General features: G+C 30.0%; 3 protein-coding genes across 3 annotated transcripts; 1 reads left to right on the top strand and 2 right to left on the bottom strand.

Moving 5' to 3' along the window:
* Positions 1-3,450: 3,450 nt before the first annotated feature.
* Positions 3,451-5,712, top strand: LOC121209693 (probable NAD(P)H dehydrogenase (quinone) FQR1-like 2). The gene is made up of 2 exons (XM_041080828.1): positions 3,451-4,268; positions 5,166-5,712. Exons 1-2 carry the CDS (start codon positions 3,703-3,705, stop codon positions 5,392-5,394), a joined length of 795 nt encoding a protein of 264 aa, XP_040936762.1. The 5' UTR covers positions 3,451-3,702; the 3' UTR covers positions 5,395-5,712.
* A 618-nt stretch (positions 5,713-6,330) lies between these two features.
* On the bottom strand, positions 6,331-8,064 carry LOC121209692 (UDP-glycosyltransferase 72E1). The gene has a single exon (XM_041080826.1). The coding sequence runs from the start codon at positions 7,596-7,598 to the stop codon at positions 6,423-6,425; it is 1,176 nt and encodes a 391-aa protein (XP_040936760.1). The 5' UTR covers positions 7,599-8,064; the 3' UTR covers positions 6,331-6,422.
* Positions 8,065-13,231: 5,167 nt separating this feature from the next.
* LOC121212189 (NEDD8-conjugating enzyme Ubc12) lies at positions 13,232-16,508 on the bottom strand. Its single transcript, XM_041084534.1, has 5 exons — positions 16,458-16,508; positions 15,888-16,002; positions 15,694-15,838; positions 13,712-13,790; positions 13,232-13,430 (listed from the first exon to the last, which is right to left on the bottom strand). Exons 1-5 carry the CDS (start codon positions 16,506-16,508, stop codon positions 13,296-13,298), a joined length of 525 nt encoding a protein of 174 aa, XP_040940468.1. The 3' UTR covers positions 13,232-13,295.
* Positions 16,509-25,992: the final 9,484 nt, after the last annotated feature.

Raw genomic sequence — 25,992 nt, 5'->3', positions numbered from 1 at the left:
AAGTTCAAATTGTCCTATGATCCGAAGACAATGGTGTGTGTGTGACCCCCTTTTTGTGTTCTTTTAGAATATGTGCATCTCTTTGAGTGGTCCATTGCTATTGCCTTGCCACCTTGCTTCTTCCGTTTTTCTTTAGAATTATGGTATTTTTCATTTTCTTTTTTATAGTTTATAAAGATTTTTTTTTTCAAGTTCTTAGTTGTTGATTTGAATAATGTTATTTTTAAAATTTAGACTCGAATCCTCTTATTAAAAGTGTAATGTACTTTGCTATTGCTCTCAACACACATTGGTTCCTTTTTTATACACCAAACTCTTTACTTATTCAATCATCAAGTTTATAAAATTAACTTTCTATGTAACAGTCCATTTGTTTGCTAAAATTTTAAATATTATAGAGAGATGGTTGTTATATACTTATAACAACAGCACCTGAGACCTTTTTTTAGTTAGAATATGTGTATCTCTTAGTGATCCATTGCCATCTTGCTTCTTCCTTTCTTTAGAATCAGGGTATTTTTCATTTTTGTTTTATGATTTATGAAGATCAATTTTTTTGACATGTAGAGTCTTCCATTTCAATAATGTTATCTCCAAAATTCATACATAAATTCTCTTATTAAGAGTATAGTGTGCCTTATTGTTGATCTCAACACTTTTTGATGCACCCAACTTTTCATTTATTTTATCTTTGATTTGATATTTAAGAGTTCCAATTTTAACGTATTTGATTTGATTGAAATTTTAGCAACATTATAATCAAATTTGTACTTGTACCTAACTATTTTGAGATAATTTACAAAAAGGGTTATAAAATTACAGCTTGAAATTTAAATAAATGTTTAATTGAGCTTTAATGTATAAATATCGTATTAAATAAGTCCTTTTTATCTATTTAGTTGCCAGTTTAAATATTAAAATTTAACTTGCATTTGAATTCGAGCGTATTTGAAATATATTTGTATTTATTGTATAGACAACTTTTTATCTAATATGTTTATATTTTAAATAACGATAAATTCTAACTTTGCCTTCATTTTTTTTCTACTATGATTCATATTGGTCACAAGATGTCAAATCAAAAATGTATTTTATGATTAAAGTATTTGAAATTTGCATAAAACATGCGATAACAAGATGTAACATGAATTAGTTATTTTTTTTAATATGTTAGATCTAATCTGATTATATGATAAATATGTCTGTATTTAAATTTTGGTGTATGAGTTTACGATATGCTACTTAACTTCAAATTTTAATATTATATTTAACGTCTATGCTAACAATTAAGTTAACAGATCTAATTATTCTTTGATCCGAGTTGAGGAACTCGTAATGCATGATGCAAAATGCAAAAATGAGTACTCAATCCACAACATAGTTTAGGCTTTTGGGATATGGTGCTTTCAGGTTTTTCTGTTTGATTGTATAGAAAGGTTTAATGAATTGGGTTTTGTTGATACATAATATCAACGGAAGTCAAGATGGAGAGGAGAATTGTGAGGAACAAGTTTTTACTTACGAGAAACACAGTTCGCAGTATTTTGTAATACAATTCTTGACTCCAATACTACACTATCGAACAATAAAATTTGCTTAGTAAAGTTTCAAGTTAAAACCCATATAGTAAACTCCAATGTGAGGGACAAATTGTTATATAATTGTTATATAATAACCCAACTCGATTATCCGATTCGAAATACTCGTGATTTAGGTAATCCCAAAGACTCCATTTGGGGGGGCTTGGGATTTATTTGCTTGGACGAGGACACCATTCTCCTTTTCATCTTAACCTCCGTTGATATAGTGTATCAAAAAGGATTTTTTATTGAGTCAAATAATTTCGAGACGAGTTTTAAGAGAATGATTTGAAATTTTTGGAGAATGAAATGAAGAACACGGTATTAATAATATTCAATTAGAAGGTTTTAAAATCTATAGTGGTTAACCTAAATAATCTAAAATAAAAAGGAAAATAATAAGCACCTTCTCGAAAGAGTCTCCAATGAGAAGACATATAAATATCTTATTTTATAGTACCATCGTACTGAACTTTGTGTAATATTCAGACCATATTATACTCTATATATGTTGTATAGGTTTTTCTTTTTGTGTGTGTGTATGATTATTTGGTTGGTACAAAGTATCGGATATGTTTTTGCTTAATCGAGAGATTAGTGTCCTTACCATGTGCAAAATTAGTAGGGTGTGGAAACTTGTTGATTCCTTTTAGGACAAGTGATTTAACCTTTAATTACTCATTTAAGAGAAAGAAAATAGTCAATATGTTTCGGTATTAATTATTAAATATTTCATCTAAATATATATTACTTTAGTCGATTTAATCTTACCTGGATTGGTATATGTATTGTTGTCAATTCAAGACGACGTGGGTTTGAATGCGCTAAATCGCATTATCTTCCTATTTATGAGTCGGGAAGGGAATATGAATAGTTTTAAGCATTATGTCAAAAAGAGTAAATATGATCAGAACCTTTAATAAAATTATTCAATATATATATTACTTTAACTTGGGAACATTCGGGGTGTAGATAAGGGCCAGCGATAGTGGTGTCTTAGACCTCAAGACAGTGTAATGATATACTTGCATTTTGGTCTCAGAAAATTTATAATTTATTTTACATTCGGATAAAACTAATCTTATTCAAATATTGAAACAATCTAATTAAAAAAAATTGAATTAACCAATAACATAATAAAAATAAAAACTAAATTTATTTTAAATTTAGATTTAATATAGCAGCATCTTAGTCGATTGAGTTTTAATTCAATTGATATAAACATTGTTACCGATTCAGGAGAACATGAGTTCTAATGCATTGAAGCTCATTAAGTAGTATATATAAAAAAAAACCATAAACCATTTGACTTTAAAGTTGTTTTAATGATTTAATATATGTTTTGATGGTCCATTGTTATTTGGGCATTATGTCATGCCACTTTATGCCTTTGAAATTGAAGCCCACATTTTTGGTTCATATAGGCTTTATATTATGGCTAATGGGATAATGGGCCATTGTCTTAAAATTATGGTCCACCACTTAAAATTTAAATTAATCATTTAACTTTAAAATGTTTCAATTGAATTTTAAAAGTATTGTTATTTTATTAATCGGGTTTTTTATTTATGAATTTAATCGTTAAAACTGTTAAAATGTATCTTGGATATAAAAGCTAAGAACCCTAATTCCCACGTGAGCATCTATTTGCATAGATAATTTAGATATACGAGTGTTTCCATTTTTACATTAGTTAACTTGTGATAAAAAAAATTAAATAATTTAGAAATCATTCTGTAATTTTTTATAATTAAGTAGCTAAAAAATGTTTACTAACAGTTATAATAAAAAAAATTATTCATAATTAAGTGATTACTAATATAATTTATTTAAAATTAAAACACCCGATGAAGCCGAACTCAACCGGCACTCATACTATGAAGTCTTATAATCTCAGTTAAAAATTTTGATAAACCAGACCACGAACTCCTCTAGTTAACTTTCTGTTTTTCCCACTGCTGTCATTGGAATCCGAGGTATATATATTTCATTTTCAATAGGGAATTGAAAAAGGAAAATTCATGCGAATCTTTCATCTTCTATGTTTTACTTAATTTGGATTCAAATTCCTCAAAAAGGCCTTTTTCTTCTTTGAATCTTCCATTTTCATCCTTAATCCTCCATGGGCAAGGGTGGTGGTTGTGTCCCCAGCAAGAAAAAGCATCCTTCCACCGCCGAAGACCCTGCTCGCCGCCGTGGGTCTTCCACAACACCCGCCAACAATGCACCCATCCCCGCCTCCGATGAAGAAACCCGCGAAATCCCCGCCTCGACGGCGGACTCCGTCAACACCCAATCCGTAGCCGCGATCCTGAAAGTGTTCATCGTTTTTTATTCCATGTACGGGCACGTGGAGAAGCTGGCGAAGCGGATGAAGAAAGGGGTGGAAGGCGCGGAAGGTGTGGAGGCGGTTCTTTTTCGGGTCCCCGAGACGCTTCCGGCCGATGTATTGGAGCTCATGAAGGTTCCGCCTAAAGACCCAGAAATTCCGGAGATTACGGTGGCGGAATTGGCGACAGCTGATGGGTTTTTGTTTGGGTTTCCGACGAGGTATGGGTGTATGGCGGCTCAAATGAAAGCGTTTTTCGATTCCACGGGTCAGCTCTGGAAGGAGCAAACGCTGGCCGGGAAACCTGCTGGATTCTTTGTTAGCACCGGAACTCAAGGAGGCGGCCAAGAAACCACCGCGTAAGTTGCTATAATTGTGATTTATTTTCATTGCTTTAATGGTTGAAAAAGAAATTGATTCTTTAATGGAACATTTTGCAGAGAAATTTAGTAACTTTACAATGTTGGCGATGGGGTTAGTGCTGTTTAGTTGAAGTTATCATCTATGTATGAACAAAGTGTTCATAAATTAGCTTAAAAGGTTAGCAACCATGGCAGATAGTCTCTCTTGATATCAAATAGATAGGGAACTGGAGGGTAAGAGCGGGACCCTTTATTAAAAAATTAGCAAATTAGTCCTTGTAGGTTAGATCATAGAGTAAATTGACCATTCTCTTAAAATTTTCATCTATTTCTACAATTAAAAAATTTGGCCCTGTTTATACGTATGAGATTCAAGTAACACTTTGATTATTTTGTCAACCATGTGAGTTTTTAACAATAGAAATCAATAAAAGTTTTAATAGAAAGGACCAATTTGCTCTTTGATCTAATGTATAGGGACTAATTTGCCCATTTTTTGAGTAGAGGGGCAAAATGCAATCAGTTTCATCAACATTGGAGCTGTTGTAGTATGCCCTTTGTGATTGTAACTTCGTTTTTTCTCTTGGAAGAACAAATAATTTTCTCGAATTCATGTTATTCTATCCGTTTTTCCAACATATTACATCCTTGAATTCACTGGTGTTAGTTTATCAATCACATCTTGGCATTGGTCCATTTCCATGTGATTATAGCTTTTCATCATTCAAAGTTCCTTTGAACATACAATATGTACGTTGGTTGAGGTGGTAGTGGCCTTGCCCTCGCAAAATAGTGAACAAATGTACAGTTTTTATTTGCTTATCGACGAACTTATGTACCAAATGACTATATTTGTCAATATTTTAATGCTTCTCATGCTACTGTCTTGTTCAGTTGGACGGCAATAACCCAGTTAGCGCACCATGGAATGCTATTTGTTCCTATTGGCTACACTTTCGGAGCTGGTATGTTCAAGATGGATTCCATACGAGGAGGTTCACCATATGGTGCCGGTGTTTACGCTGGTGATGGCACAAGAGAACCAAGTGAAACTGAGCTAGCTCTCGCAGAGCATCAAGGAAAGTACATGGCCAGCGTGATCAAGCGGCTTTATCAGGCATGACATACCCCCCATACTTTTGTTTTTCGATCTATTCTTCATTAAATTGAGCTGTGTTTCGGGTTTGTGAATTGGTCTTTTGGCATATTTGTACTGTCAGCAATCCAGCATGAAAAGATAGTAACACGAATTATTGGTACCCTCTTTGCCAAATTCCATTTCAGTTGAGAAACATGTACATGATTTGATATTCTTATGGGCTTTGTCTTATCAAATAAGATGTCTATATTTGGGAATCAGGGTTCTTGGTTTTGTATAGTTTTCTCCATGTAATTCACTCAAAAGCTTTCATTTAATAAAGAGAAAAAAAATTGTGTTGCATTTTGTGTAATTCTGTGTGTTTGAATCATCGTTTTATCCACCAATGAACTGTTGTATCTATTGCTAATCTGATCTGAGAATTGGGTGAGTGAAACCATAGCATTCCGACTTCGACTATAATCGAACCAAGCTCGAACAATAAGAAGCTCAAAGCTTGATTCGAAACTTCCTGCTTGAAACTCGAGTCAAGCTTGATTTAATACTATTGTGAAAGTTCGAGCTTAGCTCTAATTAAAATTTAACTATTCAAGCTTGGCTCAATTAAGGTCGTTTACAAGATTTATATGTAGTTTGAGCTCAAGCTCATTCCATATCGAATTATTTTTGGTAAAGTAGTAATTTAATATATAAAATGTTAGAAATGCATTTGTAAATTAAAAATTCAATTAGACTCGTAAACTACTTTAATAAAGGATTAATATAATCAAACTCAGCTCGTTTAAGTTTGAGATAACCTTGAGGATGGCAAACTTGAATAGGTTGCGAGTACAGTTATCTCGTTTGCACCTTTACTTCTTATCAAATATGGGATTTATTCTATAGATTATTCTATTTTTGCTAATTTGTATGTTATCTTTATGAAGTAATTATTGTTTTTATATATGGGAATGTTGAGACTTCTAGGAATGAAAATAGTCTCAATTATTTCATCAATAATCTGCAACATTAAACATCACCACACTGATGAAGCATCAAACTCGAGATGAAGATCAGCCTGTTTTTGCATTCCGGCGTTGCATTCCAATCTTGCACTCTTCGGCGACTGTAGCCAGAGCATTATAAGAGGTGCCGCCATTGCTAAGAGCCTTTACAGCGCATGATTTTAGCATTTTCACTTTGGCTCTAATTACTTCACCTTCTTTATCGACCATGAACTTTCGAATCATTGCCGCTATCGCACCTCTCCCAACCACACCCTGTGAAGCTAACAACTTCGATCTGGTTGCCACCCCAATGTGCTCAGCTAGTACCGTAGCATTCATCTTTTGTTCGGCGTATAATGGCCACACGATCATTGGAACACCGTTGACAATACTCTCCAGACTTGAATTCCACCCGCAATGAGACAAAAATCCACCTATGGATGGATGGCTCAAGATTTCAGTTTGAGGTGCCCACTTTGGAACCACCAACCCGTTTTTGCAGGTCCGATTCAAGAACCCTTCGGGAAAGTAGTCCAGGAAGTCATTGTAGACGCCGTTTGACTTAAAAACTGTCGCTGCTGAATCATTCTCTACCGGTGGACGAACCACCCAAATGAACCGTTGTTGACTGTTTTCTAAACCCCATGCCAACTCTATGGTTTGCTTCGCCGAAAGGGTTCCACCACTTCCGAAAGAAACATATAACACCGATTCTTTAGGTTGCATATCGAGCCAGTTCAGAACTTCACCTCTCAAACTCAGCTCAACTGGCCTCACCAACGGTCCAATTGGGTAAACGGGCGCTTTCGGAGCCAGTCCTACCTTCCGTGTATCATGCAAAGCAGCAAGTGTCCGTGGTTCCAGATCGTAAAACGTGTTCACTAGTATTCCGTTTGCTGTGGATATCTCAGTTCCCATGCGGAAATACACCTTGTTTCGTCGCAGAAATTGCTCGTAACAATCAACAAACCGAACCGGTTCACAGCCGGGAATGTGAATAGGCTTTTGATTGTTAATGTGATCATCTCGATCCACTTCCTTATCGAGGTTCGGTCCATGGACTGTAAGGGCAAGAAACCAAGCATTAGTAGTGACGAAAACATACTTCAACATCATGAACTCTTCAGCAACAACAAAAGCTTCGGTCGCAAACATGTCGACAATAAGAGCGATGGGTTGGACTTCCATCGCTAATATGGCGGATCGTAAGCTCGGTAAAGCCTCGTGGACCACCATCGCCATCTGCCTTAAGATCCCAATGGTTTTATCAACCCGAGCCGAAATATCCACCGCCGGCAACAAAACAATTTCAAGGAAATCATCCTTGATCTCCGATACTCTAAGGAGTTAGGATCGAGACAAAGAGGCATCCATCGTGACTACAAAGATAGTTACACTAAACCCGTGATGAGAAACTAGTCTTTTTCCAAGTTCGAGCACCGGAATAAGATGTCCCATGCCGGGACTGGCAACAAGAGCAACATGAACCTTCCCGGTTTGCATAATGACCCACAAAATTTTGAAACTAAATGACGAAGATGAAAACCATAGCTCAAGCTTGGCCATGATATATACAGGGACCAAAAAGAAAAACGACATGCAATTAGACAAGAATTCATTAAACATGTCACATGCTTTCGATTATTCAGTTATTAAAGAGAAGATCCTTTTCATACAAACAATCAAAACATGCACTAAAGAAAAAGAATATTTTGGTACCTTAAAAGGAACCGCAAACCATTAATGGAATTTCTCCAAAGACTTGTCAGAAAATTTGAGCCTTATTAGCTGGTCAAGTTGATTTTTGTTTTAAATTAAAAAAAAAAACGTTGAAGATAATAATAATTTTAATTTTCAACATTTATATTTTTTTATCAATTTGGTCTTTATCGAGCTAAATTTGGCATTAACCTTTCAAAAAGAGTCAAATTAAGGTAAAAGTATCATAGAGGCCCTTATATGAGGAATCGGATTGTATTCTGTCCCATCTACTAAAAAAATGAAAAAATTAATCCATATATGTTAGGTCAAAGAGTAAATTAATCTTTTTGTTAAAAATTTTATTAATTTCTATTGGTAAAAATTGGTCTCTTTATGTCAGTATGATATATACATGGCATGTAATGGGTTATTGTTTGGTTATGTTGTCAATTTTTAATAGTAAAAATGAATGAAAATTTTAACAGAAATGACTAGTTTGCTTTGTGATCTAATGTACGACTATTTTGCCCCTTTTTTTTGTAGAAAATGCAAAATGCAATCTACACTTGTTATAGGGGCCTCGATGATATTTTTGCCATCAAATTGCTTTTTTTTATAGAAATGTGAACTAAAACGTTAATTTTTTAACGATGTTGGCGTGACAATCTATATGGCAATTTACGTATACTTCATGCTACCACGTCATTTTTGTCTTATATGTTACATCAATAAATAATATAAAAATTATAAAATATTTAAAAATAAAAATTCAAAATTCAAAGAAAAATTATAAAAAGTTCATAAAAAAAAGATGAAGTATGCGAGCTACCATGTTTATAAATTTAACATTTTAGTCAATATTTCCATTAAAAAAACAAATTGACTATTTTTCAAAAGGTGAGATGGTTAAATTTGACCTTTTTTTTAATGTTTAAGGTCAAATTTAACTTAAAAAAGAATAATGATCAAATTGACAAAAAAAATGTAATTATCAAGGACTAAATATGATATTAGGCCAGTATTTTTAAAGAAAGAAACCTTAAAGGGCGGGGCATATACTGGATTTTAGGATCGGGATTTAATGACATGTTGAAAAAATTTTAACTTTTGTTTAGGCAAGTCAAAGAAGAGTTGCATTAATTTTGGGTTGATTCCAATTTTAAGATTTTGGAATTATTTACGGTTTAGCATTTGAATTAATTTAGATTTTAAAGTTTTAAAATTAATTTTTCATTTTTGATCCTTGATTTTTAAAATTTTAAATTTAAGTTTGAAAAGGAGAAACGTTTGAGATTTATTAAATTCAAATTTGATTCATCCACTTTTATAATAAAACTAGATTGAATAGAATTTGAATCTCAATTGATTGGATTGAATTTTTGAATAAAATTTTTATTTAAATTGATTTTAAAAGACGAAGAAAATTAAAAAATTTAAGTTCAATAGGTGTTGGATAAAGTAATAAGGTATATTACATTTTTGAGGGGAGAATACATGTTCGAATATTGAAAACGATATTGTTGGAAGAGACAACTATGAATTCCCAACATGAACAGTAGAATGGACATGGATAATACAAAAATAAAAAATAAAAATTCAAAATATATTAAAATATAGTTTAAATATGCCATAGGTGCTTGTACCCTCACAAATTTGAAATTTAGCCTCTGTATTTTTATTTCTAGGAATTTAATCTCTCTATTTTTCAAATTTTGAAATTTAGATCCAATTGTTAATACTGTTAAATTTATTGGTGTGACATTTTGGAATAAATAAAATACTCATTTGGTGGCAATGTAAATAAAAAAGAACGTTGTAATGAACCTAAATTTAACAAAATAACTTCAACAGTATTAACAATTGGTTCTAAATATTGAGATATAAAAAATAGAGAGGCTAATGTCCTAAAAATAAAAATACAAATAGTAAATTGTTAGAGTTGTGTTACTCAAATCACGGCCTGAAAAGTTCGATGTGCAACTCACTTGTTAAAAGAATAAAATAGAGAGACAAAATTGGCGATCTGTGGGGGCGAAAGGCAAAGGGCTTTGTTGCACAAGTTGAATCTATATAGGATTATACTTCTTTCTATTAGACGTTGATTATAAAAGAGTTGTTTAACCCTTAAAATGAGTACATCAGAAAACCTTTTGTATTGTTTTTTTTTAATATTAGTGAATTTTTTTTCCTCTACTCGTGATTTTTCTCGATAATAATTTTCCATGTAAAATCTGTATATTCTTATCTTTTTCTTATTATTTTACGATCATACCTACTATTATTATCGGCATATAGTATAACAAGTAAATATATGCATGTTGGAAAGTTTAAACAAATAAAAAAACAAATATCAATTATGCATGAAATGTAGTGATGCATGTCGAACACATGTCGTTGAAAACCTGAAATGTAATGACAAATAATAAAGTTCTATTCATTTTATGTTGTCTTCAAATATTTTTAATTCTATTAAAACCCAAATATTAATTTTATCTTAAATTTTACTATTAATCTCTGTAATTTTAAAAAATTGTAGATTTGATTATTATATTTTATTTTTAAAAATTTTATTATTTATACTTTTTTTAATTTGTTGATTTTAATTTTTTATATTTTTCAAATTTTAATGTTGACTCGAACAGTAACAATTAAATTTGTTTGGTTAAATTCAATTATTAATTTAGTAATATACGTGCAGTTATAGATATACTCCATATTCTTTAATTGAATTATAACGATACTATTGTTTTTAAATTTTAGTTTTGACATAAACGGGAGTAATGAATCTATCAACTAAATTTTTATTGAGTAATAATACGTAGAAATAACAAGCTAACATAATATAACATATATGATAATATGTTTACAATATCAGATTTTAGAGATAATTGAGCTTAATAAATTTAATAATTATCACTTGATAATAATTAAAATTCTAAAATTTTAAAAATATAAAATTAAAAGTAATTAAATTAAAATATATAGATTAAATTTGTAATTTTTATAAAGTTCAGAATACAATAACAGAATTTAATTGCTATTAAAACTCAAGCTCAGTTTTTTTTCATAAAAATAACTTAAAAAATTTAATTAATTACATAAATTACCTATTTTTTTAATTAAACATGTAAACGACCTAAAATCTACAGTAAAAGTTGGTGGAGCCAAATAGTTTGGCGCCACCAACATGCCACTTCAGCAACTAGGAAAAAATTAATTTTTTGGTGGAGCCATGTAGAACGGCGCCACCTATATAAATACTAGGAAAATATTGTAATTTTTAAAAAATAGGAGACTTTAAAAAAATTTCTATTTTCTGGTGGAGCTAAATAGCCTACTTTTTCTTTTCTTTTAATTTTTTTTACTTTTTTAAATTTTTGTCCTAATCTTTCTTTTTCTTAGTTTTATCTTTGTCTTTATTTATTTATTTTATTTATTATTAATTTTAAAATACTTGAAATGTATATTTGAAATGTTTTATAATATATATTTTTAAAAATTTTAAATATATATTTTAAATTATTTTTTAAAAATTTTAAAAATTATTTTTTAAATATTAAATATATTTTTAATAATATGAAACATTTTTTAAATTAAATTCAAAATATTAATTCTTAAATTAAATTGTTTTACAATGTATATTTTTTAATAATATTGTTCTATATTATATATTCAAACGTTTTTTTAAATTAAATTCAAAATTTTAATTGAATTTAATTTAAAAAAACGTTTGAATATCTTTAAAATTAATTTTAAAATTAATAATTTATAAAATTATATTTAAAATTTAAAATATATTTAAAATATTATAAATCAAATAATAAATTTAAAAGGTCATATCTTTAAAAATAATATATCTTTGAATAATTTAAAAATCATAATTTAAAATATTATAAAACAAATTTAAAAATATTTAAAATTTAAAATGTACATTTAAAATATTATAAAACTAGTAATAAATTTGAAAGGTCATATCTTTAAAATATTTAAATATTTTATATTATTAACAAATATATTTAATATTTAAAAAATAATATTTAAAATTTTAAAAAATAATTTCAAATATATATATTTAAAATTTTAAAAAATATATATTATAAAACATTTTAAATATAAATTTCAAGTATTTTAAAATTAATAATAAATAAATAAAATAAATAAGGACAATAAAACTTAAAAAAAAATAATAGGACAAAAGTTAAAAAAATAAATAAATAAATAAATAAATAAAGTAATAGGTGTGTAGGCTATCTGGTGGCCCCAATTTATTTGGCTACACCAAAATAGAATTTTTTTTTAAATCTCCAATTTTTTAGAAATTATAGTATTTTCCTAATATTTATATAGGTGGCGCTATTTCACATGACTCCACGAAAAAAATATTTTTTTCCTAGTTGTTGATGTGGCATGTTGGTGACACCAAACTATTTCGCTCCACAAACTTTTATTATAAATTTTAAGTCATTTAAGTATTTAATTAAAAAAAATGAGTCATTTATGTAATTAATAAAATTTTTTAGATTATTTTTATAAAAAAACCCTCAAGCTCACTCGGGTAGAAAAACTTTAACCCACTTATGGGAAAATGTACCTATTTTTAGGTATACAAAGTAGCCCACCAATCACTCTCGATTAGCATGGCAATGCACATGCAAAACACTAAAATTAGGTACTAGATTGTAATTTCGAAACTCTTCAAAAAAAAAGAGAATAAGGTTTCTTTGAATTGACTTACATATTTGAATTAACTTTAAAAAAAAAGGAAATAGAAAAAATATATTATAAATTTAAAACTTTTGAAGCGAGAATTTATATTCAAACTTTAGAAATAACTTTAGTAGTAAGGAAAAATATGAATCCCGAACAAGAAGATACCTTAGTCATATAAAAAAATTGAAACTTTTGAAAAATATATAATTTCAAAACTTATCTTTTCTTTTCTCTCTTTTTTATCATTCCAATTTAAAAAGACTTATTTAATTTTTAATTTTAAAATTGATTTGGTTGGTCACTCCGTTGATCAATTTGTATTGTTCTTGACATGGATGGTTAGAATAAAGGAAAATGAGTTTTCGGGCGAAGAAAAAGATGAAAAAGTGGAGAGTATTGAGAGTAGAGGTTCTTTGGATATGTATATAAAAATGATTTTCAGATTAAATTTCGAATCACTAAAGTAGGTTAGATTTCAAGTTGGGTTATGATATATCTTATTTATAATAATTCTATAACGACATTATTTTATATAAATTTAAATACCGTGAAAAGATGGTATAATCCATAGATTATAGTGTTTATATTCAACACTAGCTTCCAATCTTCACGTAATATGTTGAGGCATACGTTTCCTTCATAGTCTATATTTGGATGATACACCTGCAAAAAAAAAAATTAAGGTTCATTACAAGGGACGAGTTTTAATCAAAGTAGTCAATATCGTATTGATTTATGCTCTATTTTTTATTGAAATTAGTTTATATCAGTACTAATATGTAGAAATTTTTTATTAATACCGAAAAGAGAATTAGTTGTATTAATTTATTATTAAAATGATGCGTATCGATCAAAATAACGAAATGGACAATACTAAACAGCTATTGTTTTGGGTGAGAGTTAATGGAAGAGACTATGGGTTGGAAAAACTGGATTTATTATACCTTGGGTATACATTTAACTTTAGGTGCATCATTGGGATACACCGGAGAAACCTGAAAGGAGAATTTGAATGCTCCACCACTGTCAAAAATAGCAGCCAGTCAGTCAAACATTATCCCAATACATAAAATATTTAAAGGGTTAATTGTACTGGACCTACTTAAACTGTAGCCTAAATTTCTAAATTGGTTCTAAACTTCAAACCGTTTTATTTGAATATTTGTGATATCGATAGACCTGATAATGATAGGGCCTTCGAGTCTGAAAAATAAAAGGGTTTAGGTAAAAATATAGGTATAAAAAACTGAGCTTCTTGATCAAGAAATAAGACTCGTTTTTTAAATGAACTGAGTCTTAAGTAAATTTCTTTGACTTAGATGTGAGTGTCACCCAATTCGAATCACATGCCTATACTTCTTTTCCTTCTATTAAGCCAATCAGCTCAAAGAATGTAGCTAAACCCTCATAAAGAGATTGAAAGCCTTTTGAAAGGTGGGAAAGTGAAGGTGTTTAGTTAATTAGTATTTAGCATAATAGTAGTATTATGTATGTTTAGCTGAAATCAGACAGCTTCTGGCTATGTTTCCGATCGGGTGTTTTTGAATGATGTGATGAACCTGGATAGTTGTTTTGGTCTTAATCCTTGTGGCATTTTATGAAATTTGCACTACTAAATTGCCTGTGGTAGCATGTGTGAGTTATTTGGGCTTTTTTTTTTTAGATTTTCTTTTCATCTATTTTTAATCTGTTGAGAAATATTTATTTTAATATTTTTAGTGCATTTAATGTATTTTATTTTTAAATTTATTTTTATATAAAAATAATTTAAAAAATATTTAATACAGGTGGGTTGGATCAGATTCATGTTTAGCATTTTTTTGTTGGGCCAGATTTGAGCAAAATTTTAGGCCCATTTTTAGGTCGGGTTTGGGCCCATGCCTAGAAAACATGTCTAAAATTCTGCATAGGCCTGACCCATGATTAGGTCTAGGTATCGATATTGTATCAATCAAATTCTTTTATCGGCCTAGATATCAGTTTAGGGCTTTAGGCAAGGGAAAAGCCAGAAAGTTTGTTTAGAGGAAGTCGAGATAAAATTATATAAGAAATTTTGGGGGTAAAACTAAAAATATTGTATTAAAAATACTTAGATTAAATTATTTGTTTTTTAGAGAGGCCAAAATTTGAAATTTTCCATTTAATTAAATTTTAAAATGCTTAAATTTAATGTTTTACATTTTAAAAAGCCTAAAAAAAACAATTATACCATTTGACTGAGGGGAAAACGTCCCTGCTGCCCCTTAGCTACACCCCTGAGTTTAGGTATATTCAAATCACAATGCATGAATAGTTTAGAATTGGAATTTTAAAAAAGTGTCAATAAAAATTTAATGGCATGGCCTTTTCTTTAGGTTTAATTCACGATTTGGATTTTAAATTATGTTTGTTTTTTCATTTTGGTACTTTTTTTTCCTCTCACTTTTGAATCTAAACTATCATTTTAATTCCATTTTACCCCAAAATTACTTACGTCTAATAAAGATGTGTCATGTGTCACATTCTTATTGACAACTTCTATTTTTGGGGAAAATTGAGACGAAAATGATAGTTTAAGTACCAAAATGAGAATTTTGTATAGTTTAAGGATCAAATTATGAAATAATCCTTTTTAAATACGTTAGAATAGATACACACGTATTTTCAAATGCTTTATAATAAATTTGAATAGACATTTAACACCTAAATGAGTGGCTAGGATGATGGAAGGATTTGATTGCTACAATATCGATACTTTAAAGACTCAATTAGAATGTTTTAAAACATATGTACCAATTTAAAATCTAGGCAATGGTTATGAACATTTGGTGCAATAAACCCATATATATTTATAGTAATATATTTAAGGAATTGTTGAGTTGGTGTCATTGATTCAATCGGGAAATTACCGTTTAAAAGAGGGATGAAAAAACAAACAATTTCTTACACGTAACAGCCGTCTTCAGGTGACATTGTAACCTCAAAGTTCATGAGATCATCCTTTCCATTAGGAAATGATATGGTACAACAATTAGGTAGGTTCAGCTCAGTAATGTCTGCAAATACAAAGGACAAATTTATAAAGAAAGGAAATTATTAGGGGGGGAAAACACAATGAATTAAAAAATAAGTGAAAAAAACCATTGTGTAAACGCAACTCTCCTGCAGATTGCTTTCCGGTAGGGGCTTCGCAATTTGAATTTTGAGCAAGAACTTTGTGGCTTTCCTTTACTTTGAACAGCTGAATCACAGCTCCCTACAAACCCCATAAAAAATGAACACTTTTTTGTGTAATTCGGTTTGAGTATTCATATTTTTGTTCGAAATTTTTGGATGAATTTCGTATTAATTCGCTGTAAATAAAAAAGGGTTTCTCTTTGAAGTTAATATACCATTTAATATTTGGGTTTAATTTAGAATTCAGGCCAAACAGCATTATATGACCGAATGAATATTTGAGTTGTTTAATATATGACCCAAACAATATTACTATGAGAAAGGGCGAACGGAAATCTTTGAGTTGTTTTTGATGGACAGCACCATGCTAGGGAGTGCCCAAGGTGAGCAAGGCGAGCAAGGCTATCAGTTGTTGTAAAATCCTATGATAAATCAAAAGCTAAGGGTGAGCACCATGGGAAGCCACGGAGGTTGGGTTCTATTTGATTGTGCCAAGAGGAGTTGGTCGAGCCAATACAAGTGGGAGCAAAGTACCATGATTCGAGCCATGGAGGCATTAGCAAGGATAGGATCGAGGGGCAGCATTCCATCGAGCATAGAAATAGGGTGTTTGCGAGAATCAACATGAGGTGTTGAGACATATTAAGACAGAAGAGCAAGTTGTAAATTTATTCATGAAGGGCTTGAATGACAAAAAGATAGAAAGTTTCTATCAGCTCGGTATTTTGGAAAGGAAGTAAGCTGGTGTTGAAGGGGAGTGTTGAATATCAACACTAGCTTAGAAATGAATCCCACATCACTTAAGAATAAAAAAACAACAACAAGGGATTGTGAGTTTATATAATAACTTATAACCCACGTTGCTTAAAAACATAAGGGTAGTTGAAGTTTGGGTCTATATAAAGATCAATGTTGTAAGTATTATTTACACTCAATCAAATATTAAATATTCTATTTGGTTCTTTAAATTCCTCTATTATTTTCTTATTTTAGAATTTTAGTTTAATGATGTCGTGAACTTGTGTGTTCTATATGTCTCGACTTGAAATATAAGTTTAATATTTTATCAAAATTTATCGATATAGACACAACTAACTTGAAATATAAGTTTAATATTTTACCAAAATTTATCCATATGTACACAACTGTGAGTAGGGTTAATATCAATTTTGTTCAATCAAGTATTTTGGATTTTTTACATTGTCTATAATTATTCGGTTTGGTTATTGGTTTTTCTTATATTAATTTTTTATTTTATATTTTATTTATGACTTTTGAATATTATTTAATAAAATTTTAAAATTTTTTTCATAAATATTTAAAAAAACAACAATTTTCAAGATTTTTTAAATTATTTTCACTGTTTTAAATATAAAATATTTGTTTTTATATAATAAAAATTGAAATTAACTCAATGCATTTCCCTTATAATTAAAGCCCCCTTTTCTATCTCTCTCTCTCTCTCCCTGTAAAGTATGCTCCTTTGGGTGGCTGGATTATAGCTTTATCAACTTTATAGAATCCTTTTTGTCTATATGCTTGAATATTATCTCTGGGTTTTTTAAGATCTTGCTCAAGCTTTGCTTATTTTGTTCATTTGTTGAACTTCAAGGACATATTGTGTGAATTTTCAAGGGATTGTTGTTTGAAAAGACCTTATTTTTCACTTGATTACTGGGTTTTACTTAGATTTGTGGATTATTAAATGCAATTTTAGCTAGAATGGTTGTTGTACTTCACATTGTTACAGTGCTATGGATATTCCCGTAAGGCCAGTTTGTTCAGTGGAATTTTCGGGTACTCTAATTAATTTTCAATTCAACTTATTCGGTTTTGAAAACTTTGATAGCAACTATTAAATTTGTAATGTCAAATTCTATTATTTTCATAATGTTACACAATAAACATATGATTATATGTGAGATGTCAATGGTAACTTATTATTTCCTCATAATATTTACAGAAATCATGTCATTAATTGGACAAAAACTTTAAAATTTGGATGGAAATGTCTAATTGAATTTAATAAAACATTTTTTTTTACTTGAAACTTAAGGGTTTGTTTGATTAATCGAAAACATGTTTACGACACATTGCAAACGTTGTTTATTTTAATTTTCCAAAATAAAAAAATTATCACCTTAGTTTTGCTTATTTTGATAATTTGTTGGAATATTTTAGGTATTTTTTTGTGTGTGAGAAAACCAGTTTAGCTCACTTGATTACTGGCTTTTACTTATGTCGAAACCATTTTTTTTGAAAACCGGGTCGACTTTGGTTTTGGAAACGAAAATGAAAAAATGGGAGTCCCCACCAATCCTTTTTGATGAGGTGTGATCGGGTCACCTTAAATTAATCATTTTAATAAAAGTTAAGATTTACTAAAACGATAATTTTTGGTCTACAAAAATCAGAAAATGAGTTCGGGAGTTGGTTACGCACGAGGAAGGATTAGCACCCTCGATACGCCCAAAAATTGGTACCTAGTTGATTAATTAGTGTTTTAGTGTCAAAAATTGAAAACTTGAAAACTTTGAAATACGATCCCTCTTTTGTAAAAAACGCTCAAATGTTAAAGGCCTTCTCGTCTCAAAGTGATGAAATGTCACATCCAGTAAGTTAGGACACGACATCTTGAACTTTTGAAGATGAGCTTGCCTTTTTATTTAAAATTCGTGTATTTTACCTATTTTTAAAAGGATATTCGATTATTTAAGGTAAACGAGAAAAATCAAAACCCAGTAAGTTAGGGCACGATATCTCGAACTTCCAAATACCGAATATTGCCTTTGTTAGCAAAAATCTTATCCCGAGGTAACAAGATGCCATATCCAATAAGTTAGGACACAACACCTCATATCTCCGAGAATAAGCATTTTATTCAAAATTCGTGTTGCAATTTTAAAAGAATATTCCGTTATTTAGATTAAATGAGAAAAATCGTAACCCGGTAAGTTAGGGCACGATTTTCTCGAAATTCCAAATACGGATCATTGCCTTTATAAAAGAATTAATTTTTGGATTGGATAAAACATAAATTGGTAATAAAACAAGATAATAGAGAATGCATAAACAAATAAAAATTTTAGTATTGACGAGCATAACAGAATAAACATAAACACGAATGTGAACGATAATAATGATAAGAGAAAAGATAAAACAAATGGGTAAAACGAATAAAAATAAAAAAGAAATAATAAATAAGCTAAAAAATTATATTTGAAATTAGAAAGAACTAGTAGTAAATAAATAAATATTATGTAAAACTATTTAGAAAATGATAGTATTAGTAATGATAATAAAATATGAAAAATATAACAATAGTGAAATAATAATACAGATATAATGCTTAAAATATAATAACAACAAAAATATAAATAAGTAAGTAACAAGAAAATCTATGTAGATGAAAATATAATAGTAATAATAATACGTTAGTAGTAATGATAATAAAAATTTAGTAACAATAATATGTTAAATAAAAAAATATGATAGTGACAATAATTAAAGAATGTTAATAATAATAATAATAATAATAATAATAGTTATAAGAAATAATACTAGTAGTAATAACGATAATAATATAAATAACAATATATTCATGAGAAATAACAATAATAATAATAATAGTAACAATAATATTGATAATGGATATTAATAATAAAAGGAGTAATAATATAAGTAGTAATAAAAATAGTGATAACAATAATGAAACTAGTAATACTAATAATAGCAAATAGTAAGGAATGGTGATAATAATGATAATAAACAATAGTAAATAATAATAATGATAGTAATAAAAACGGCAATGATAATATTAATATTGATAAATAATAATAATAATATAAACATTGATAATAATAGAAAATAATAATGTTAAAACATAATAGCAATGGTGAAAATAATAATAATAGTAAAAATAATAATAATATACTAATGAGGATAATAATAATAATGATGATGAAAATATGAATAATAGTAACATCTTAAATTAATTAATTAAATTAAAATAACAAAAAGGGGACTAAATTAAACTTAAAGTGAAGTTTTGGGGCAGATTTGGAATAAAAAATAAAGAATAGGACCGATTTGGGCGGGAAGTTAACGAAGGAGGACCAAAATAGGAAATATCACATCCTCCCAAAATTAACAGCATCAAGAGGGACCTAAATGAAACAAAAACAAAATTTCTGGAAAAAATTAAAAATACGAAAAATTTAATTATAAAACTAAAAAAAAGCGAATGGGTCAAATACGCAAATAGCCCCTTTTAAACAAAAACACTCGGATTCCCTAAGGGCGGGTCGGGTAGGACCGGTCATCCCCAAAACGACGTCGTTTTGGGGCGTTTCAGGCCATTCCAAAACTACGCCGTTTTAATGCCCTATTTAAGCTAATTTTTTATTAAAAAATTTCATTTCTCTCATTCATTTAAAAAAAAAAACAGAATCAGCCCTCCACCTTCTCTCAACTCTCTCTGAACTCCGGCCGGCCAGCCATCCTACATCGACGCCACCATGGACCGCCGGTCGCCGGCGACGGCGCCGCCATCCACGGTGGCCGGTGAAATAAAAAAGAGCCTATTTTTTGTCCCCTTCTCGCATAGAATCTCGTTACGAGGTTATAAACACCGAGATCTCAACCAAAATCGGGCAAAAGTGAGAAAACCTTTCGGTTTCTCCTTCTCCGGCGAACCAGAAGGTGAACCCCGTCCTTTTCTTTTATTATTATTTTTTTTAAAATATGTAAAAAATGCTTCAAAAAGAAAAAAGAAGAAATAAAGAAAAAAATAAAAACACCTTGCTTGATTTCTTGATTCTCTGCTTTTGCTTTTGTTTTCAAGTTTTTTTGTATTCCAAAAAGTCCTCCCTTTTACATGATTTTCAAATGGCTTTCTTATAGCCATCCTTTTTTACAAGTTTTATTATTATTTGTTGCTGTATTTTCTCTTTTTCTCTTGCAGGAGCAGTTGGGGCGGTGGAGCAGGTGATGGTGGTAGACAGTAGGGGCGGCACACATAGGGGGCCAGGGTTTCTTGGAGAAGTTTAGGATAGTGGGCTAGGGTTTGTAATTGAGCTGATTAGTTTTTTTTGGGGGGGGTTAGTTGGGTTTTGTATTTGGGCTGGACAAATTGGGCTTGTAACAACTTAGATTTGTGGATTATTGAAGGTTATAAACTCATCATTTCTGTGTTAGTATTTGAATCTTTTATCAGCCATGATGGTATCATCTGCTTGTCTTGAATGGTCCCGGTTCGTAGCCGGATCGAGCTCCGACAGGGCAGCTTGTAGACATGGTTCAACTCCTCGGGATCATACTGATCTTATCATTGACATATTCGCAGTCGATTCGGGCTTGAAGCCTTTGGTGAACGAATTCTATGACCACTTCAAAAAGACTATAGAGTTCTGTATTGCCCTTAAGAATTGCCTCGAGCATGCTCGAAACAATCACGGAATCATTGAGTTGGCAGTTAAGTGTTACGATGAAGAGGACAAATTAGAAGTCGGGACCGACGAGAAGAAATCCGTTATGGCATTGGAGGAATTGAGGAGGTTCAAAACAGCTGAAGAGCCTTAAGGAGTTCATTGTACTGAAAGGCACGACCCGTTGGCGGCAAGAATCGATGCAATGGAAGATGCGAGCTTGGAGAGGAACGCTCGAAAAGAAATGGGAGTCATTGGAAACATGGATGAGGGTTTCGGATGCCTTGTTTGTTGCTGCTTTCATATCTGTGTTGGTTTTTTCCGCGGTGGGAGCAGCCTTGTCCGTGAAGCTTGTAGTGACTGCTTTGACTAGTGTATTGACAGTTGCTATAGTTTCGCCCTGGAAATGGTGCGACGAGCGTTGGAATCATAACGAGGAAAAGGTGAAAAAGTAGAAGAAATTAACAAATACAATGTTGTTCTTTGCTCCTTATACAATCGACATAAGTGGGGATGTGGGCCTATTGGAAATTAAGATCAAGTCACTGATGAGGACCATTGATATCGTGCTTGGAGAAGAATATTTGTTGAAGGTCGCAATGGATGAGATCAACGAAAAGTCTATACATATTGTGAAAACCATCACAGATTTGCTTTGGCAGGCCGATTACTGTGGTCGTAATATTAGGAAGAATTGGCAAAAGATTTTGCAGCAGATGATAGACTATCCTTGGGAACTTTAGAAATTGTATATCTATCCGAGTTTACGTCATATTGGTTTTATACGCATTCAAGTTTATGATTACATATATCATATAATATTCCTATTGTCTTATGTGCTTATATACATTTGATGATATATGATATGGTGTTGTATAAGATGATGTGATATGTGTTGCTTAGATTGGAGTATATTCGTTTGTAAATTTGTAATTTTTTGAACAGATTAATTGATAAAATAAATTCATTTATTATATTAATATATTTTGTATAATTGTTCTTATATGATTTTTACATGTAAAGCAAAATAGAAGTAAGTATTGCTCATTAATTGTCTAATGTTTAAACTAATATTAAATGATATTACATGTTCGGATCGTAATATGAAAAGATAGCTTGTATTAGTAAACGAATCTAACTAGTAGACGAATCTAATTAGTAGACGAATCTAAACATGTTCTTAATCTAATCAGAAATGAGCAAACCGGTTAAAAGACTAATAAATCGTAAATTAAGTCTAATTGGGGAAATGCTTTATTTTAGGTATCGGAGCAGATAACTCTTAGAAGATAGAGACATGGATGTGATTGACTGGACTAACAGTAAATCAGATTGGACCCAAGAAAATAAATTCTAAATCCATTTATAAATTTATTCACTTGTTACATTCATAATGTGACATATCTAAATCCTAAGTGGAAAACATGCTATATATACATGACTCGTATATCCTAAGTGGATAACAGGCTATATATACATGACTCGTATAATTTGATGTAAGTAAAATTTTGAGTTCAAATATGTAAGGAATCAAAAGTACGTTCGGTATACAATTTCTACAATATATAGTGTCATTTACAACAATGAAATTCATAACCCGAGACATAAATAAATGATATTCTCATTTTGAAATTACATGGTTAATGAAAAATAAACATGGTTATGGGTCTTTCGTGTTTGTGATGAATTACTTAATTATAATTTGATAGTAATTGATTTTTCATGAAAGAATATGTAATGGTTATCATAAAATAAAATAGAATTATATTAAAAGAATGAATATTATCCAAAAAAAAAAGACTAAGGATATCTTATAAGGGTAGCACACTTATTACAAGCTCATTGGGCAGACACTAATTGAGTTTCTTTCGTAATGATATATTGTTAGGGAGAGCTTAGTCACGATACTATAGCGGAATGATTTATAACTAAATGAGTTATAAAATCATTAGCCCTAATCACATATGTTCAATCAGTCTCAACGCTAGCTTATTGAAATTAGAAACGAATTGCATGTTGAATCAAATAAAAAAATTGATATAAATGGTGAAAATGAAGAATAAGAAACATTTGTAAATTATTATGGTTTTCTTCAAAATAAAAATAAAAATGAAAATGGAGAAATAGAATTATTTGAAAATGAATGTGATTTTCTTCAAAAATGAAAATAGTTTGGAAATGAATTTATATTTTTTGAATTAAATAAAGTTCAAAACTTAAAATAAATCATTTGGTAATGAAGAACAGTTGAATGTAGAATAGATTTTTTTATGGTAAAGCATTATAATTTTAACAGAATTAGAATTAGATTGAGAAAATTATTTAATTGGAAAAAATATTTAGATATTTATTTTGGAAAATGAAAAAAATGAATATCGGGTTAAATCAAATTATAAAATACTGGATTAAAAGTGTATGAAGTACTTGTAATTAGACCCAATATGGGAGAGATCCAAAAGCCCCTAATGTTAATGAAGGGATGACAAACCCTAATATTATTAACTAATGTTGTCGCCCTATATACTGCTAATTAGACTAGAAGTTCATTTTTCTAATTGAAATAAACTTTTATATTTTAAAAAGGGTTTTACTTCTTCTCTCTATGCTTGACTCATATGTTTTGATGTAAGTAAAAGTCTGAGTTCAAATAGATAAGAAACCGAAAGCTGATGCATTAGGAATGCGACTTTTGCAATATATAGCATCATTCACATTAGTAAAATTCATAACCTGAGACATGAGTAAATGATATCCTCACATTGGCATTACATGGTTGATGAAAAATAAATGTGGTTATGGGTCGTTCGTCTTTGTGATGAATGACTTAATTATTATTTGATAATAATTAACTTTTCATAAAGGAAGATGTAGTTATTACTAGACCTGCTCATGGGTCGGGCTACCCGGCCCGGCCTGAAGGCCCGGCCGAAATGTGGGAGGGTTTGGGCAAAAATATAGGCCCGAAAAATGGGCTTGGAAAAAAAATGAAGCCCGTTTAAAAAATGGACAGAGCCTCGGGTGAGGTATTTTTGGCCCGGGCCTGGCTCGGCCCGGCCTGGCCCGAATTCATTAAATGACAAATAAATTCTGCTATTTTTTTTGAATGTTATTTTCTTGTTGTTTTCTTCCTATTTTGCTACCATATTACTATTAGTTGCTCCTATTTTGTTGTTATTATTTGGATATTGTATAAAACTTATTTTATTATTAATTTTGTTATTATTTTAAAGGCATTTGTTAATTTTATTATTATTTTAAAGGTATTTGCTTGTTAAGTTGCATCTATCTTAGTGTTATTTAAGTCTACATATTTTTTAAAATTTATTATCAATTTGTTGGAAAATATTTATTTTGATTTTTTTAGTATTTTTGATGTATTATATGTATTTAAAAATTATATAAAATAATATAAAAATAAATACGGGCCGGGCCCGGGTTTTAGTAATTTTATTTGGGTCGGGCTAGGGCAAAATTTTAAGCCTATTTTTTGGGCCCGGCCCGGCCCGAGCCCAATGAATGGGCCTAAATTTTTAGTTGAGCCCGGCCCATGGTCACCTCTAGTTATTACCATGAGATAAAATAAAATCATATTTAGAGAACAAATATTATTTCAAAAAGATTAAAGATGTCATATGAGGGTAAGACACTTATGACAAGCTTATTAAACAAGCACTGATCAAGTTGTTTTCGTAATAGTATGTTGTTAGGGAGAGCTCGATCATGATACTATAGTGAAATAACTTTATAACTAAATGAATTTATAATTAATATGTGAAAAGTTAGAACTTAATTATAAATCATTTAAGCCCTAATCGCATATGTTCAATCAAACCTTCTACTAGCTTTTCGAAACTAGAAATGAATTGCATGCTGAATAAAGTAAACAGAAATTGATAAAAGTGGTGAAAATGATGAAATAAGAAACATTTAGTAATGATTATAAATTTCTCTAAAATAAAAATAAAAATAGAGAAATAGAATCATTTAAAAATGAATGTGACTTTCTCCAAAATGAAAATGAAGAAAGTGTAGAAATGAATCTACATTTTTTGAATTAAATGGAGTTTGAAAATGAAAATAAATCTTTTGGTAATGGTGAATCGTTGAATGTAGAAATATTAAATATATTTTCTCATAAATTCTTTTACGGTAAAGTCGTCATGATTTTAATGGAATTATAATTGGGTTAGGAAGATTATTTTGTTTGGGGAAATAAAAAAATAAATATAGAATTGGATCGTACTATAAAATACTTGGTTAAAAGTGTAGGAAATATTTGTAATTGGACCCGATATAGGAGATGTCCAAAAACCTCTCATGTTAATGAGGGGGATGGCAAACCCTAATATTATTAATTGGGTGTCTCCTTCTATACTTTTAATTAGACTAAAAGTTCATTTTTGTGGTTAAAATAAACTTTTACAATTCAATAAGAGTTCTACTTCTTCTCCCTATAAATAGATGACACCGGTAGGGTTAAATATACAAATTTCAGATATTGTTATTTTTCCTGAAAATAGAAAGTGTTTAATTCTCTAAGTATTTGAATATAGTTTCTAAAATTAAAATTTTTTTGGTTTTATTGAGAAGAGATTTTCTGTTTTCACACTAAAACAAAGAAACTATTTCTGGTTTTAAATTTG

This window comes from Gossypium hirsutum, chromosome A02 (genome assembly GCF_007990345.1).
Source record: "Gossypium hirsutum isolate 1008001.06 chromosome A02, Gossypium_hirsutum_v2.1, whole genome shotgun sequence".
Classification (NCBI taxonomy): Eukaryota; Viridiplantae; Streptophyta; class Magnoliopsida; order Malvales; family Malvaceae; genus Gossypium; species Gossypium hirsutum.
Note: the sequence above shows the minus strand (reverse complement) of the source record. Positions and strands in the feature narration are given on the sequence as shown.